Below are 14,470 nucleotides of genomic sequence, written 5' to 3' on the forward strand. Positions count from 1 at the left end.
ACATGGGGCTGAAACTCACCATCCCAAGATCAACAGTAGCATGCTCTACCAACTGAGCCAGCCAGGCGCCCCTAAATACTGAATTCTTCATGGGTGAAACTTAACATCTGCAATTTGCTTTAAAATTAAAAAAAAAAAAAAAAAAAAAAGTGGGGTTGGATAGATGAAAACAGAGCAAAATAAAAAATTCTGGTAAGTACTGAAGTTGGATAAACATGGGTTCATAATACTGTTTTCTTTATTTTTTAGTATGTTTGTAAATATCCCTAACAGTTTTAAAAATAACTTTTTTGGAAAAGAGGCTCTCTGATACAACCTTAACTTAGTAAGAGAATGCATAGTTCTTATCTAAAAAATAAACTTAAGAGGTCTATAATTAAGTCAAGAATCAATCTGACAAAGCTTATAACTAAGATATCAAAGGTTTATCTGAGGGACCATCAAGATACATGCACTGACTGACTACTCACCCCATGGAAACAAACTGTAAGTGGTCATGGAAACACTAATTCTAAAGCATTATTAATTAGAGCTACTGCTTACCAAAACCCAAAACCAGAAAAACAAAGAGCCACTGGGACTGTCTTGAGAATTCTGGATAGAAATTTTAAAATTTACAGTATCCCTGGTGATCCTGGAGCTGATCAAACATTTATTCCAAATAAACAGAAAGACTATTTACTCTATGTAGATCCTTATTATTAATATAACTAATACTCTTCATGGAAACAGGTAATTACATTTCTACAAAATTAAATTTCCACTGTTTACTTACATACAAAATTTGACCATGTCCTTTTCTATATTAAAAAAGAAAACCTGCAAGAGATGCATAGCCCTTAACTATGAGTATAAAAAAATTCTTTAATAATTTCTCAAATAAGCCAAAAAATTATAGTTAATAAACAGGTTCTTTACATAATTACAATTGCAGATACCAATGCTCTTTGTTTTCTCTCAATCCTATCCCAAATATTAAAGAAATCAAGGCAAAAACTTGAATTATATATAGCTTAAAAATAAAACATTTCTGGGCACCTGGGTGGCTCAGTTGGTTAAGCAACTGCCTTCGGCTCAGGTCATGATCCTGGAGTCCCGGGATCAAGTCCCGCATCGGGCTCCCCGCTGAGCAAGGAGTCTGCTTCTCCCTCTGACCCACCCCCTCTCATGCTCTCTCTAACTCATTCTCTCTCTCAAATAAATAAAATCTTTAAAAAAAAAACAAAAACATTTCCTAATTGCTAAGGATAAGATGCAGTTTGAAAAATAAAAAACAGTAGACTAAGAACTAGTTTTAGTTCTAGCCTTCTGCCACTAATCAATTTCTCAAACGTTCCATCTGTAAAATTTATTTTCATTCACTCAATGTGGATTTATTGAAGGCCTACAATGCATGAAATCTAATGAAAGATAAGATCCCTGTCCCCACTGACGGGGGCACCTGGGTGGCTCAGTCAGTTAAATGTCCAACTCTTGATTTCGGCTCAGGTCATGATCTCGGTGTTGTGAGATTGAGCACCACTTCAGGCTTCACACTTGGGGGGGGGGGAGTCTGCTTGAGATTCTCTCTCTCCCTCTGCCCCTCCCCCAGCTCTCTCTTTCTCAAATTAATTAATTAATTAAAAAAAAAAAAGATCCCTGTCCCCACTGAAAGGATGAAACAAGCAATTGTAACAAAGTAGGGTAGGTGGTACAGGAGGAAAAGCAGAGAACACTAAAGGCACATGCCTGGTTGTACAAACCTAAGAAGTATCCTGGAGGCCTCCTTTCACCCACTCACTGAACAAGTCTGTCACCATCACACTGACTTGCCCTTCAAATGTCACCACACCTCCACCCCAACCACTACACGATCCCAGCTATCATCCTCTCCTTCCTGCTGTATTGCAATAGCCTCTCCAACTGGGTAAACTCATTGTACTATGGCCCCTCTCTACTCAGTACCGACATTGTAGTCAGAATAAACTTCTGAAAATGCAGATCAGATCAAATACATCAGCTTCCCCCTCCTCCCATACCAAATCCTTTAAAGACTTCCTATTGCCTTAGAAGGCCTACTAGGCACAGTAGGATTGCCTACTGGCCCCCATCTCCTTCTGCAACTTATCCTCTCTCTCTGTGCTGCAGCTGCACTGGTCTTCTCTCAGTCCCTGGGGATGTCATGTGCTTCTTACCACAGTACTTTTGTACGTGCTGTACCCCCTGCCCACAATGTAATCATCTCTCCTTTTCTCCTTGGCAAAAACTCCTACTCACCCCTTCATACTTAGTTCAAAAGTTATTTCTTCAAGAAAGGTTTCCTTTATTAAACTATATCCTTTTCTAATAAAGTATCATAATGCTGTATACCTCTCCTCTATATAACAGAGGTACATATAGACCTTCATAGGAACCCTAAGGAGTAGCAAACCTATCCTGGCAGGATCAGAGCTATCAGAAGCAGTGACACACGAACCGAGGCTTGAAGAAGGAATAAAGGCCTTGTGGATGAGAGAAAGGCACAGAAGTCAGAAACTGGTTCATCCCTTCTCTTGTAACCCTCAAGGCACTTAACAAACTGTGGAGAATACTGTAATTGCTCACTGTATTTTTGAACTAAATGACTAAATACTATTCTCTTAAAACAAACTTAGCTTAACATACTGACTCAAAATTAGGTTAACAACATGTTCCTCACAACTGGTATTTACACAATCAAAGAGAATATGGTATAAAATGAGTATCTCTTGCTGGGATTTTAAATAAATTCTCTTACACAGATGACATTATTTTTCATTGTTTCCCCACTCCTTCTTAGTGTTAATAATGGAGAGTAACCATGTAATAACAAAGATTTTCATTGAATTTTAATTATCTTGCCTGCAAAATGGCAAAAATACCACTTAACTCACTGCATTATAAAGATTAGATAATTGGACATAAAATGTTTGGCCTATGGCAAATCACTGGACAAATATTAGTTCCTTCCACCCTTCTCTATTTCCCTTTTAAAGAGGTGTTCTCTGAAAACATACCGATTGAAGTTAATGTCTGGGTAGCTAGAATACTCAGATTTCATCTTAGCATTTCGCCGTGGAAATGTGCAGAAGAAAGCATTAGCTAAAAGACTGGCAATCTGTTCCTGTGACATTGTGATGGAATGATTCATCTTCTGTTTCAGGAGTGGTATTGGCTGATAGAGGAAACAAAATACACAGACAAGAAGAGCAATAATTAGTTTAGCAATTTCAAAAGCAGAGGCACCAAATTGCATTTGCTAAATTAAGGCAGGAATAATTTCAGGCCACTCTTGAATCCTTAAATCAGCAGTACTGTTGAAGTCAAGGGCAGTTCATCAAGGATGATTGGAAAAGTGTACTTGTTTGACAAACTGCAGATTTCTAATCAATAATAATGATAGTGAAAAGAACACAAAACATTACTTATTAGTGGAAAACAAGATTGCTTTAGCAAGTAGGAAATAAAAACACATTACCCCTATAATGAAAAATTAAAACAAAAGATGAAACATAAAAATGCAACATTGAGTTTAGCTATTATTGTTACATATGCTAAATTTTATTCTCACTTGTATTTATGATTGCTGGATGGAGCAATTTTTCTATTTTAGTCCTAAATAAAATGATCTAAGGAAAATAATTCAATAAATAAGTCTTTTCCTTCTAATTCTGAATCACACTTTACTTTGACAATTTCTTAATGAGACCTAATCTAATTTTATTAAAGCAATTAATAGGACATGTGCATACAGACTTATGTATAACTTGTAAGAAGACAGGCATTTCCTACATACTCATTTTAAGCCAAGAAGACACAGGACATTTTTCCTTCTAAGTTTTTATGATGGAAATGTCTTCTAGTTGTACCAAATCCAAATTCATTGACCTTTTCTTTTCAGTATAATCCATGGGATCTGACTATTATATTCAGTGGGTTTTATTCTATTTTAAATGTTTAAACTACATGTTTTCAAAGACATGATGGTAAAGCCAATTTTATGTATCAGTTGTAAAGTTTTAAAATGCTCCAACATAATGTTTAAGATGCTTTTCCTTCAGCCTTTCAATAAGACCCAGAACTAAGAATCCTGGATATCTGCATTCATTTCAAACCAGTATACATAGACAACTGTCCTGATCATATCTAAGGAATCAACACCAAAAATGAAACCGAGGAAAGGCAGGCAAGACAAATCAAAACTGCAATGATATAACAATTAACTTTTTTCTAAGTAAGAGAAAATGTACATCAGTGCTAGAATAAGAGTTTGCTAGAAAAAGAAAAGGTTAAATTTGCAGTTCAACTATTTCCCTTGGGAAAATACAAAGATAAACAAACAAGAGAAATGGAAAGAATCACTACAATATCCAAAATTCTCTCCTTTTAGGCCTTAGCAATTACCATTTCTAAGAAAGAGGAAACAGGTCATATGGATTTCCATTTCCCACCCTATACATTTATTTACAACCCAGCAATGAGTTTAGAAAAGGTGATAATGTATCAATGGCTTCAAACAGTTACTTAGTTTTAGTTAAAAATTAGTTTTAGTTAAAAATTAGCTTTTAACTGCCATTTACCAAGTTATCCATAAAAATGACTTTAAAAATCAATGGTGATGTTTTAGGCTTAATGAACAATAAACACAAACATTTCTTAACCCCCAAATCACAAAGCAGTACAATTTTAAATAGAGTAATTGATTTCTGTTTTCTTGGAGGAGAAATGACTAAAAGCTCATACTTGGGGAAAACTAGAAAATGTGGATCTTATCAAGTGCTCAGCTAAAGTAAGAGACTGGTTTAATATGAACCAAGATCTTTCAAAAAGTTCATGTCCAAAATTTGTTTCCTTCTTTTAATTTCCTTTTTAAAAATCTAAAATTTACCTTTTGGTTTGGCCTAGAGAATGTTAATGTGATAAATCATTAAATAACCACATATGCAATTTAATTTGCCAAAGATATATTTTGATATCAAAGTGAAATGTTAACTTTCATAGCAGAGATTTACTTTTCAGTACAGTATAAAGCCCAGATTTAAAATGTTGTCCCCACCAATACATGAATGTTAGAACAAAATTGTTTTTAGCCAGGTCAAAATGTTGGGGAGCCACAAATCTGATTTTGTTCTACCAAGTGCCTTATTAGAGCTTATAAATTTAGATGTTTTTGAATATATATCTCATCACATAAAATATGGAAATGCTCTTGCCTAAGTGCAAGGGGAAGAGAAGATGATTTAAGTGATTCATGTCTATAGGTTATATACTATCAATTATGAACTACACGTTGAATTAAAAAACCATTTAATTAAGCACATGAAACTTGGGGACACAAAGAGGATTTCCCTTCAAGAAGAATATAATATAGTAGGGGGAAATTATATAAAGATATAAATTACAAAATAATGTTCTAAGTGTGACTTGAGTGTTATAGGAGGGATTAACTTTGGCTAGGAGAGGTAGGGAAGGCTTCGCAGGCGACATAAAAGTTAAGCAGAACCTAAGAGATAGTGGGAGATTTTACTAGGTAAAGAAAAAAGCAAGGAGAAAAAGGAAAGAGAGTGAACATGACACATAAGTAAGCAAAAAACTTCCAACGTAAACAAGAAGAGGAGTATTAATATATATTTTCCCTGCCCAACAGAAAAACTTATTTCAGACACAATGCATTAATGATGTGAAATTAAAGTTACATAAAATTAGAAATATCACAGTAAAATGCTAACAAATATGGCACATCAAAAAACATACAGTGGTTCTCAACTGAAGATGGCATGGCCCTCAGGCATTTGGCTATGTTTTTAGATTGTCCCAATGACTATGCTTGTGGTTTTGGGGGTACCCCCAATGACAAACTGCTGTGTGTTAAACCATTTCACACATTTGTAAACTGGTCCACCCAAAATGTCCCTAGGGCCTCTGTGAAGCAACAGTATTAGCAAAACCCTGGCTAGCATCCTTGCAGCAAGGGATCTGGCTCTAGACACAAAAGACAGAGGCAAATTCAAGCCACTGTTGTGAGAAACATAGGAAGAAAATTATAAAGAACAAACCAAAAACCTCTTATGGTGCTGATTTGAAAATATGTCCACAAATTCTTTGACATTTCCTCCTTTTTAAAAAAATTTTTTTTTTTTTTTTTTTAAATTTTAGAAAGAGAGCACGAGCGGGAGGGGTAGAGGGCAAGGGAGGGAGAATCTCAAGCAGACTCTGCACTGAGTGTGTAGTGAATGTAGGGCTCGATCTCACAACCCTGAGATCATGACCTGAGCCAAAACCAAGAGTCAGACGCTCAACCAACTGTGCCACCCAGGCACCCCAATATTTCCTCCTTCTAAGAGAGTCTAATTACCATCTCCTTGAGTGTGGATTAGATTTAGTGACTAATTTGGAATCAATAGAAAAATAGCAGGAGTGACAGTAGGTGCCTTCAAAAACTAGGTCAAAAAAGACACTGCCAATTTCTTGTTTTCTCCCTTAGGTGGCTTGTTCTGGAGAAGTTAGCAATCATGTCGTGAGGACGACCCAATCAGCCTATGGAGTGGGCCATCGCAAGAAACAGGGCTTCTGGGTTCAGTCGGGTTAAGTGTCTGCCTTCAACTCAGGTCGTGATCCCAGGGTCCTGGGATTGAGCCCCATATCAGGCTCCCTGCTCCGTTGGGGAGCCTGCTTCTCCCTCTGCCTCTGTCTCTCATGAATAAATAAATAAAATCTTAAAAAAAAGAAAAAAGAAATTGGGGGCTTCTGCCAAAAGCCACGTGAGTAAACCAACTTAGAGGCGGCTCCTCCAGTCTCAGTGAAACCTTCAGAAGAGTACAGCCCTGACCAACACCCTGACTGCAACCACAAAAGAGATCCTGAGCCAGAACCACTCAGCAAAACTGCTCCTGAATTCCTGACAGAGATTGTGAGATAATAAATGTTTGTTGCTTTAAGCCATGAAATTTTGAGGCAATTTATTATGTAGCTATAATTAACATATTCCCCCCAAAAAGAAATAATACCAGATTCTTTCTTTCATTTTTAAAAGTTAAAAAAGCACCATGAGCTCATTTGTTATACAATACACCACTGTGGGGGGTAAGAAGTGTGAGGTAGTAAGCCATTCTGAAGATAAAATGTTCTAAATCCATTAGTATGTTGTGGAATAATGACATTTTTTTTTTAAGTCAGAGATTGTTTAAACAAAAAGAGAATACGGAGTCTGAATAAGCAAACTTCAACAGTGTAAACTGAAGCTCAGAAATTGAATGCTGCATTTTTAATGTCCTTTTGCAGCATTCCCTCTAGCCTCTAACCTTTTTTCAGTATAGCAAAATCCTTATACTCTTTGGCAAAAACTGTTTCCCATCTCTCTCTTTTCTCTCTTGGACCCTGGCCATTAGAGTTTAAAAGAAATTCAATTGTGAGTGCCAAGAAAGCTACTGAGGAAGAAGTTATTTCTACTAACCTGGGTGCAAATATTTGGCAGACAGAGTGCAATTTTCACCATATCAGGTAAAATGGACTGATATAAATGTTGAGCTTCTGCTTCTTCAAGTACCTGAAAACCAATAAAATATATTAGTGAATAATAACCAATGAACAAATGTTTGTTATGAAATTAAATTACATACCTGCTTTTAATAGGATCCCATAAGGCACATTATCAGTATCATTAAACACATGTAAAAGTACACCAGTAGATGTGCACTAAGGTGGAACTCAGGTGAACTTACAAATTCATTTTCTTTTAAGATTTTATTTATTTATCTAACGGAAAGACAGCGAGAGGGGGAACACAAGCAGGGGGAGGGGAGAGGGAGAAGCAGGCCTCCCGCTGAGCGAGGAGCCAGATGCAGGGCTCGATCCCAGAATCCCAAGATCACGACCCGAGCTGAAGGCAGACGCTTAATGACTGAGCCACCCAGGTGCCCTGTTTTGTTTTTTTGGTTTTTTTTTTAAGATTTTATTTATTTATTTGACAGAGAGAGCACAAGCAGGGGGAAGAGCAGAGGGAGAGGGAGAAGCAGACTCCCCGCTGAGCAGAGAGCCTGATGCGGGACTCGATCCCAGAACCCTGGGATCATGACCTAAGCTGAAGGCAAATGCTTAACCAACTGAGCCACCCAGGTGCCCCTACAAATTCAATTTCAAACATATCTAATTTACCTGAATACCCTCTGAAAACTAATTAAGTATCCCAAATATCAAATATCTCTCATATCAACATTCACAATTAAATAAAACACTTGCAAATAAAAATAAAAAAACCAGCACATTCTGCCCTTGGTTACAACTAAAAACTGCTAGACCACTAAGGACTCTCCCAGAAACCCTCAAGAATCCATCCAGCTTCAATAGCTGTAATTTTAAAAAATCACCATAAAAACCCTACTAATTATTTCAGAGCAGTGTATATTTTTCAAATTTAACCTACTTGGGTAGTAAACAATGAGGTTTCTGATGACCTAAGAATTTTTCTTTCTAGGCATCCTTGGGAAGTTAAAACCACAATTCCCACATCATAATTTGAAGCACAACAAAGACAACATTCCTAGCCCATTTTTGTCTTTTATAATTTCCCATCCCCACAGGCTTTAGAAATTACTTTAGGTCTTTTGATCTAATTTCTCTCTAAAAATCAGGGTATGTCTTTAAAAGTATTGAAAATGAAAACACTTTTAATTTGGAAATTAACCAATTTGGAATTAACCAATTAAACATTTGGAAATTAATCTGTTAAGTCAGGATTAAAGTAAAACATTTATCAACTTAAAATTACATTTGAACTAAAGGAGGTCTCACTTTTAACCCAGTCTGATTCTGTCATTATTACAAAGAAAAGAAAACTGAGGCCAAGGAGGTTACCTGATTATCCCAGCTTGAGAAGGTCAATTATCAACTAAATCAAAACTAGAACCCAAGTGTTCCCACCTCTACTCCACTGCCCTCCTCACTTCTCTACGTGAAAGGGATTCATTAGGATACAGACTCTTCACAAACCTACAGACTTTCTTTGCTATAAGCTGGAATAAAGGAATATTCATTCATCTATCTGCAGCCACACAAGGTATGTGTGTAAATATAAAAGGTAACAATTTAAATCCACTCTGGTTTTACAGGGAATTTCTAACACTAAGAACTGTCTTTATACCAATATGCTAAAAATCCAACCTATGCTCACCTCCCTCTTTAAATTGGGACAGTGGGAAAACTAATACTGAGAATGAAAAGAAAGATACCTGCAATTCATGGAGTTTGGGATTCAATCACAGATATAAAGAAAACTAAGTAAGTGAACAACACAAGACAATTATTAATTCTGGGGAAAACAAAAAATTGTGCAAGAGTGGAAAAGCAATCATATCTTAGACATGGATAGTGCTTTTACTATCCTGCTTTAAAAAAACAGAATATTGATCTTAATTGAAATAATGATAACTACGGTAGGAAAATGGGAAGTAGAAATAAGGTTTGCGTTAATGGTGAAGAGGGAAGTGAACAATAGCTAAATCCTAATCCTCTATAATGGGAAGTTAACACAATTTCTTAAAAAAAAGGGTAGAGTTCATTGTGGTTAAATGGCTGCCTCTTCATTATAAGTCTCTTTAATAAAAATAAAAACTAAATTAGTCATAGAAGGCATCCTACCATTTTAGAGGTACACATCAAAGATACTTGCTTTCCTTTACCTGAAAATGCATAAAACATACTAACACATTTGTTTAAAATATTCAAACTCTTCTTACTTATAACTCATCTTTTGCTTTTAAAAACATATTTTGAAATAATTATAGATTCACAGTAAGTTGCAAAAATAGTATAGAGGAGCGCCTGGGTGGCTCAGTCATTAAGCATCTGCTTTGGCTCAGGTCATGATTCCAGGGTCCTGGGATCAAGTCTTGCATTGGGCTCCCTGCTCCGAGGGAAGCCTGCTTCTCCCTCTCCCACTCCCCCTGCTTGTGTTCCCTCTCTCGCTGTCTCTCTGTCAAATAAAGAAATAAAATCTTAAAAAAAAAAAAAAAATAGTATAGAGAGATCCAGTTTACCTTCCCCCAGTTTCTCTTAATGGTTCCATTTTACAGAAGTATAACAATATCAAAACCAGGAAATTTAAACTGGTACAGTGTAGGGGTGCCTGGGTGGCTCAGTCGTTAAGCGTCTGCCTTCGGCTCAGGTCATGATCTCAGGGTCCTGGGATCGAGCCCCACATCGGGCTTGCTGCTCGGCGGGAAGCCTGCTTCTCCCTCTCCCACTCCCCCTGCTTGTGTTCGCTCTCTCGCTGTGCCTCTCTCTGTCAAATAAATAAATAAAATATTAAAAAAAAAAAAAAACTGGTACAGTGTGTGTATCACTCTATGCTATTTTTATCACATGTACATTTGTGCAACCAACACCAAAATCAAAATACAAAACTGTTTCACTACATCTCTCTCTCCTGCTATTCATTTAGCCACACCTTCCTTCCTCCAACCATTCCTAAAGCCCTAGCAACCATGTATGTTTTCCATCTCTATAATTTTGTTATGTTATATAAATGTAATCAAATAGTATATGTCATTTTAAGATTGACTTTTTCAGCCAGCATAATGCCCTTAAGATCAAATCAAGTTGATACAAGCATCAATAGTTACTCCCCTCTTACTGTTGAGTAGTATTCCATGGTATCAATATACTACAGTTTGTTTAACCATTCATTTACTGAGGGACATTTTGGTTGTTTCCAATTTTTGGCTGTCACAAATAAAGCTGCCTTTTACTTTCAACCTGCCTATATCATTATGTCTGAACTGATTTCTTATAAAGCACATATAGTGCATCACTTTTTTATTCACTTTGTAAATCTCTTGCAATTGGCAGATTTAGACTATTTACATTTAATCATGAATATGTTAGCGAATACTCACTTCATTTTTTATTTTCTATTTCTTTTATCTGTTCTCTTTTTCCTTCCTTCCTATGGGTTACTTAAACATATTTTAGAATTCCATTTTTATTAATCTAAAATGTTTTTTAGTGTATCTCTTCGAATAGATTTTATTGGCTGTTCTAGACATTACATTATATATAACTTATCACAGTTTATTGGTGTCAACATCTTAACAGTTCCAGTAGAGAAATTTTACCTTTGTTCAAGTCCCTTTACCCTCTCCCCATTTATAATATAATTGTCTTCAATATTTCCCGACACACATTGAGAACCACAGTGTTACAATTATTGAAAAATGGTTAAAGAGAAAATGTCAAACACAATTTAGAATACTCAAGAAGAAAAGTCTATTTACTACATGTTGGCTCTTTCTGTTGTTCTTTCTTCCTTCCTGGTGTTCCAGAATTCCATCTTTTATCATTTCCTCTCTGTTTCAAGAAATCCCTTTAGACATTCTTTTAGGATAGGTCTACTAATGACAAAGTCTCTTCCTTTTCCTTCATCTGAGAATCATGGTTTCCCCTTTATTCTTGATGAATATTTTTATTGGATATAGAATTCTCGGTTGACTTTTCTTTCCCTTTATTCCTTTGAAAATATTGTATCAATTCCTTTGGTCTCCATGTTCCCTGATGAGAAATCCACTATCAAATTGTTTTTCTCCTACAGGCCATGTGTCATTTCTCTCCTAATGCTTTCAAATGTTTTCTTTGCCTTTTAAGAAGTCTGACTATATGTCTTGGCATGGATTTCTTGGGGTTTATCCTGTTTGGGGTCCCCTTGGCTTCTTCAAGCTGTAGGTTTATGTCTTTTGTAAAATTTGGGAAAATTTCAACTATTATTTCTAGTTTCTAGCTACTATTTCTTCTATTTTTTTCAGATCTGACCTCTTTCTCCTCTCTTTCTAGTACTAAAATGACATGAATGTTAGATCTTTTGTTATAGTCGCAAAGGTCCTTAAATTGTTTTTTTTTTTTTTTTTTGCCAGTCTATTTTCTTTGTGTCGTTCAAAATGAGTAATTCTGTTGTTCTTTTTCAAGTTCACCATTTCTTTCTTCTGTCATTCCATTTCCTCATTGAGCTCATCCATTGCATTTCTTTAAAAATTTCAGTTATTGTATTTTTCAGTTCTAAAATTTCTATTTGGTTTTTCTTTGTAGCTACTATCTATTTCCTGAAACTATTTTTCATTGCTCATTGAAGCCTTTTGTGATGGCTGCTTTAAAATCTTGTCACACAATTCTAACATCTGTTTTATCTTGGGGTTGGGGTCCATTGATTGTCTTCTCATTTCAACTCAGATTTTCCTGATTCTTGGTGATGAGTCATTTTTTACTGGAATCTGGATATCTTGGGTATTATGTTAGGAGATTCTGGATCTTATTTAAATCTTGTTTTAGCAAGCCTTCTGTAACAAAGGAAGGCAAGAGCTGCCTCATTACTGCCAGTTCAGAGTAGAAACTCAGGCCCTCTACTTATGAGGAGTGGGGAAGACATCTTGTGCCACTGGGTGGAGGTGAGAGTTCAAGCTCCCTGCTAGACGTCTACTGTACTTTTCTAGGGCCCCACAGACCCTAGCTGGTCAGTCTTTTCTCTACCTTTCAGAGTCTTCTTATATTTATATAGTGTCCAGGGTTTTTAGCTGTATTTAGCAGAAGGACGGGGAGAAATGTCTACCCAAACATTTTTAACCTAAAGACATTTAAACTTTATGTGTCTAAATGGGCTGACAGCTTCTCCTCTGGGTACCTGTCCTTGTCTTTTAAAACTGACATACCAAGTAGTTGCTGCCATGCTTTGCTGATGGTCACAAGCTTTAAAATATCACTTATTTATCTGATAAAACGTTACTGCACTGGACTTCTTCACAACTGTCAACACTTCAGAGCTATGTCTAAATGCTGCTTTGGAAACGCAAATGAGAACATAAAAAAACATCATTCAAGAACATAACCAACCCAACTACTGTTTGAGAGAGAATGTATAATTTAAAAACCTACCATGATCTTACACCTTCTCACATATTATAATTTTATGCAAATGTTACCTTTTATAAATTATTATTATTTTTTTTTTTTTTTAAAGATTTTATTTATTTGACAGAGAGAGACACAGCGAGAGAGGGAACACAAGCGGGGGGAGTGGGAGAGGGAGAAGCAGGCTTCCCGCGGAGCAGGGAGCCCGATGCGGGGCTCGATCCCAGGACCCTGGGATCATGACCTGAGCCGAAGGCAGACGCTTAACGACTGAGCCACCCAGGCGCCCCTATAAATTATTATTTATTATTAATCTATACAATGTAAACCAAGATATAAATAATGAAAGGTTTTTAAAATGTAAGTCATTTCTTTACTTCCAGAGTAGCAAGAACCTTAAACAATAAATAGTAAATGTTTACTTATAATATAGCATATATTATGTTTATTTATAGTAATGGCAATGATGATTATAAGGAAAATAAACATAAGACAATAAAAGGAAAGCTTTGTTAAATTTTCCCACAAGTAAAGCCCTGTTCTCTATTGGATAGTCTGCATAGATAATTACATGCAGCAGGTGTTTCTGCATGTGTGTGTGTGTGTGTGGTGTTCTTTTTATTCTAGTCCCACAAATCCATTATGCGTATGTCTCATTCAGAATTGACACAGTGAGTTTCAAAATTATAATGCTATTTTGCTCATCTCTTCTCCTTGAACTATAAATCTCTTTGTTAATTCAACTGGCCAGTAAACAAATATTTTGAGTACTTATTATGTACCAGACACTGTGCCAGGAATGAAGATAGAACTGTAAACAATAACAGACATGATCACTGACCTCATGAGTCTCACAGCAGAAAGCCCTATGCTCTTTCTGTGACACCCCCCCCCCCAATAGGTCAGCCCTAACCCTGAAGGACTGTCATGGGTCATACTGCAAGCTCATCACAATGACTATACAAAGGCTATCTTTCTTTCTTCTTTAGCAGATAGAAACAAGGACAAACTACTAAAAAAGAGTAACTGACTTGCCAAATGTCAAAACATTATGAATGATTTAAATCTCAAGAAGCATGCAAATGAAGAGATGTTTACTTATTTCTTCTTTCTTAGAATACTTGACCAACTAAAACTAAATCTGTGAACTGTGCTCTATTACTACAGACATTAGTCATAATGCCTAAGTACAGTGTCTGGCACACAGAAAGTATTAAATAAATAATGACTTCTGAACTTGGAGAGAGTAAGTGAAACCTGCAGCTGAAAAAAATCAGAAAACTACCATCATTTTACTAAAGAGTAAGTTTCCATAGATCCACTTTAAACAGTTCATAGCAAACAACTTTTAAAAAGGGACCCGTCACAAATCAATGAATATAATAAATACCTTAAGTCATTCCATTTTATCTATTGGTCTAAACCTAGTTAGATCCCAGTAAAACTTTAAAGTTACTAATAATCTCTTTCAGTGAAAATTTTCAGAAAAAACCCTTTATATACAAGGTTTAGCCTATTAAATTTTATTACATAATTTTTCAAAAAAAATTACATCACACTCCACAATTTGAAGAGGAAAAAA

At 35.9% G+C, this 14,470-nt stretch overlaps 1 protein-coding gene across 7 annotated transcripts in view; it reads right to left on the minus strand.

The window, feature by feature from the left end:
• The window catches only part of PARG (poly(ADP-ribose) glycohydrolase), a 123,872-nt gene that overhangs the window by 64,250 nt on the left and 45,152 nt on the right, over positions 1 to 14,470 (minus strand). For all 7 annotated transcript variants that reach the window (XM_032432317.1, XM_032432320.1, XM_032432316.1 and 4 more), the window contains 2 exons: positions 7,451 to 7,543; positions 3,015 to 3,172 (listed from right to left, as the gene is read on the minus strand). In XM_032432317.1, the coding sequence (XP_032288208.1) occupies positions 3,015 to 3,172; positions 7,451 to 7,543 (251 nt within the window). The remainder of the gene's footprint in view (positions 1 to 3,014; positions 3,173 to 7,450; positions 7,544 to 14,470) is intronic.

Source organism: Phoca vitulina, unplaced genomic scaffold (assembly GCF_004348235.1).
Source record: "Phoca vitulina isolate PV1807 unplaced genomic scaffold, GSC_HSeal_1.0 scaffold48, whole genome shotgun sequence".
Lineage (NCBI taxonomy): Eukaryota > Metazoa > Chordata > Mammalia > Carnivora > Phocidae > Phoca > Phoca vitulina.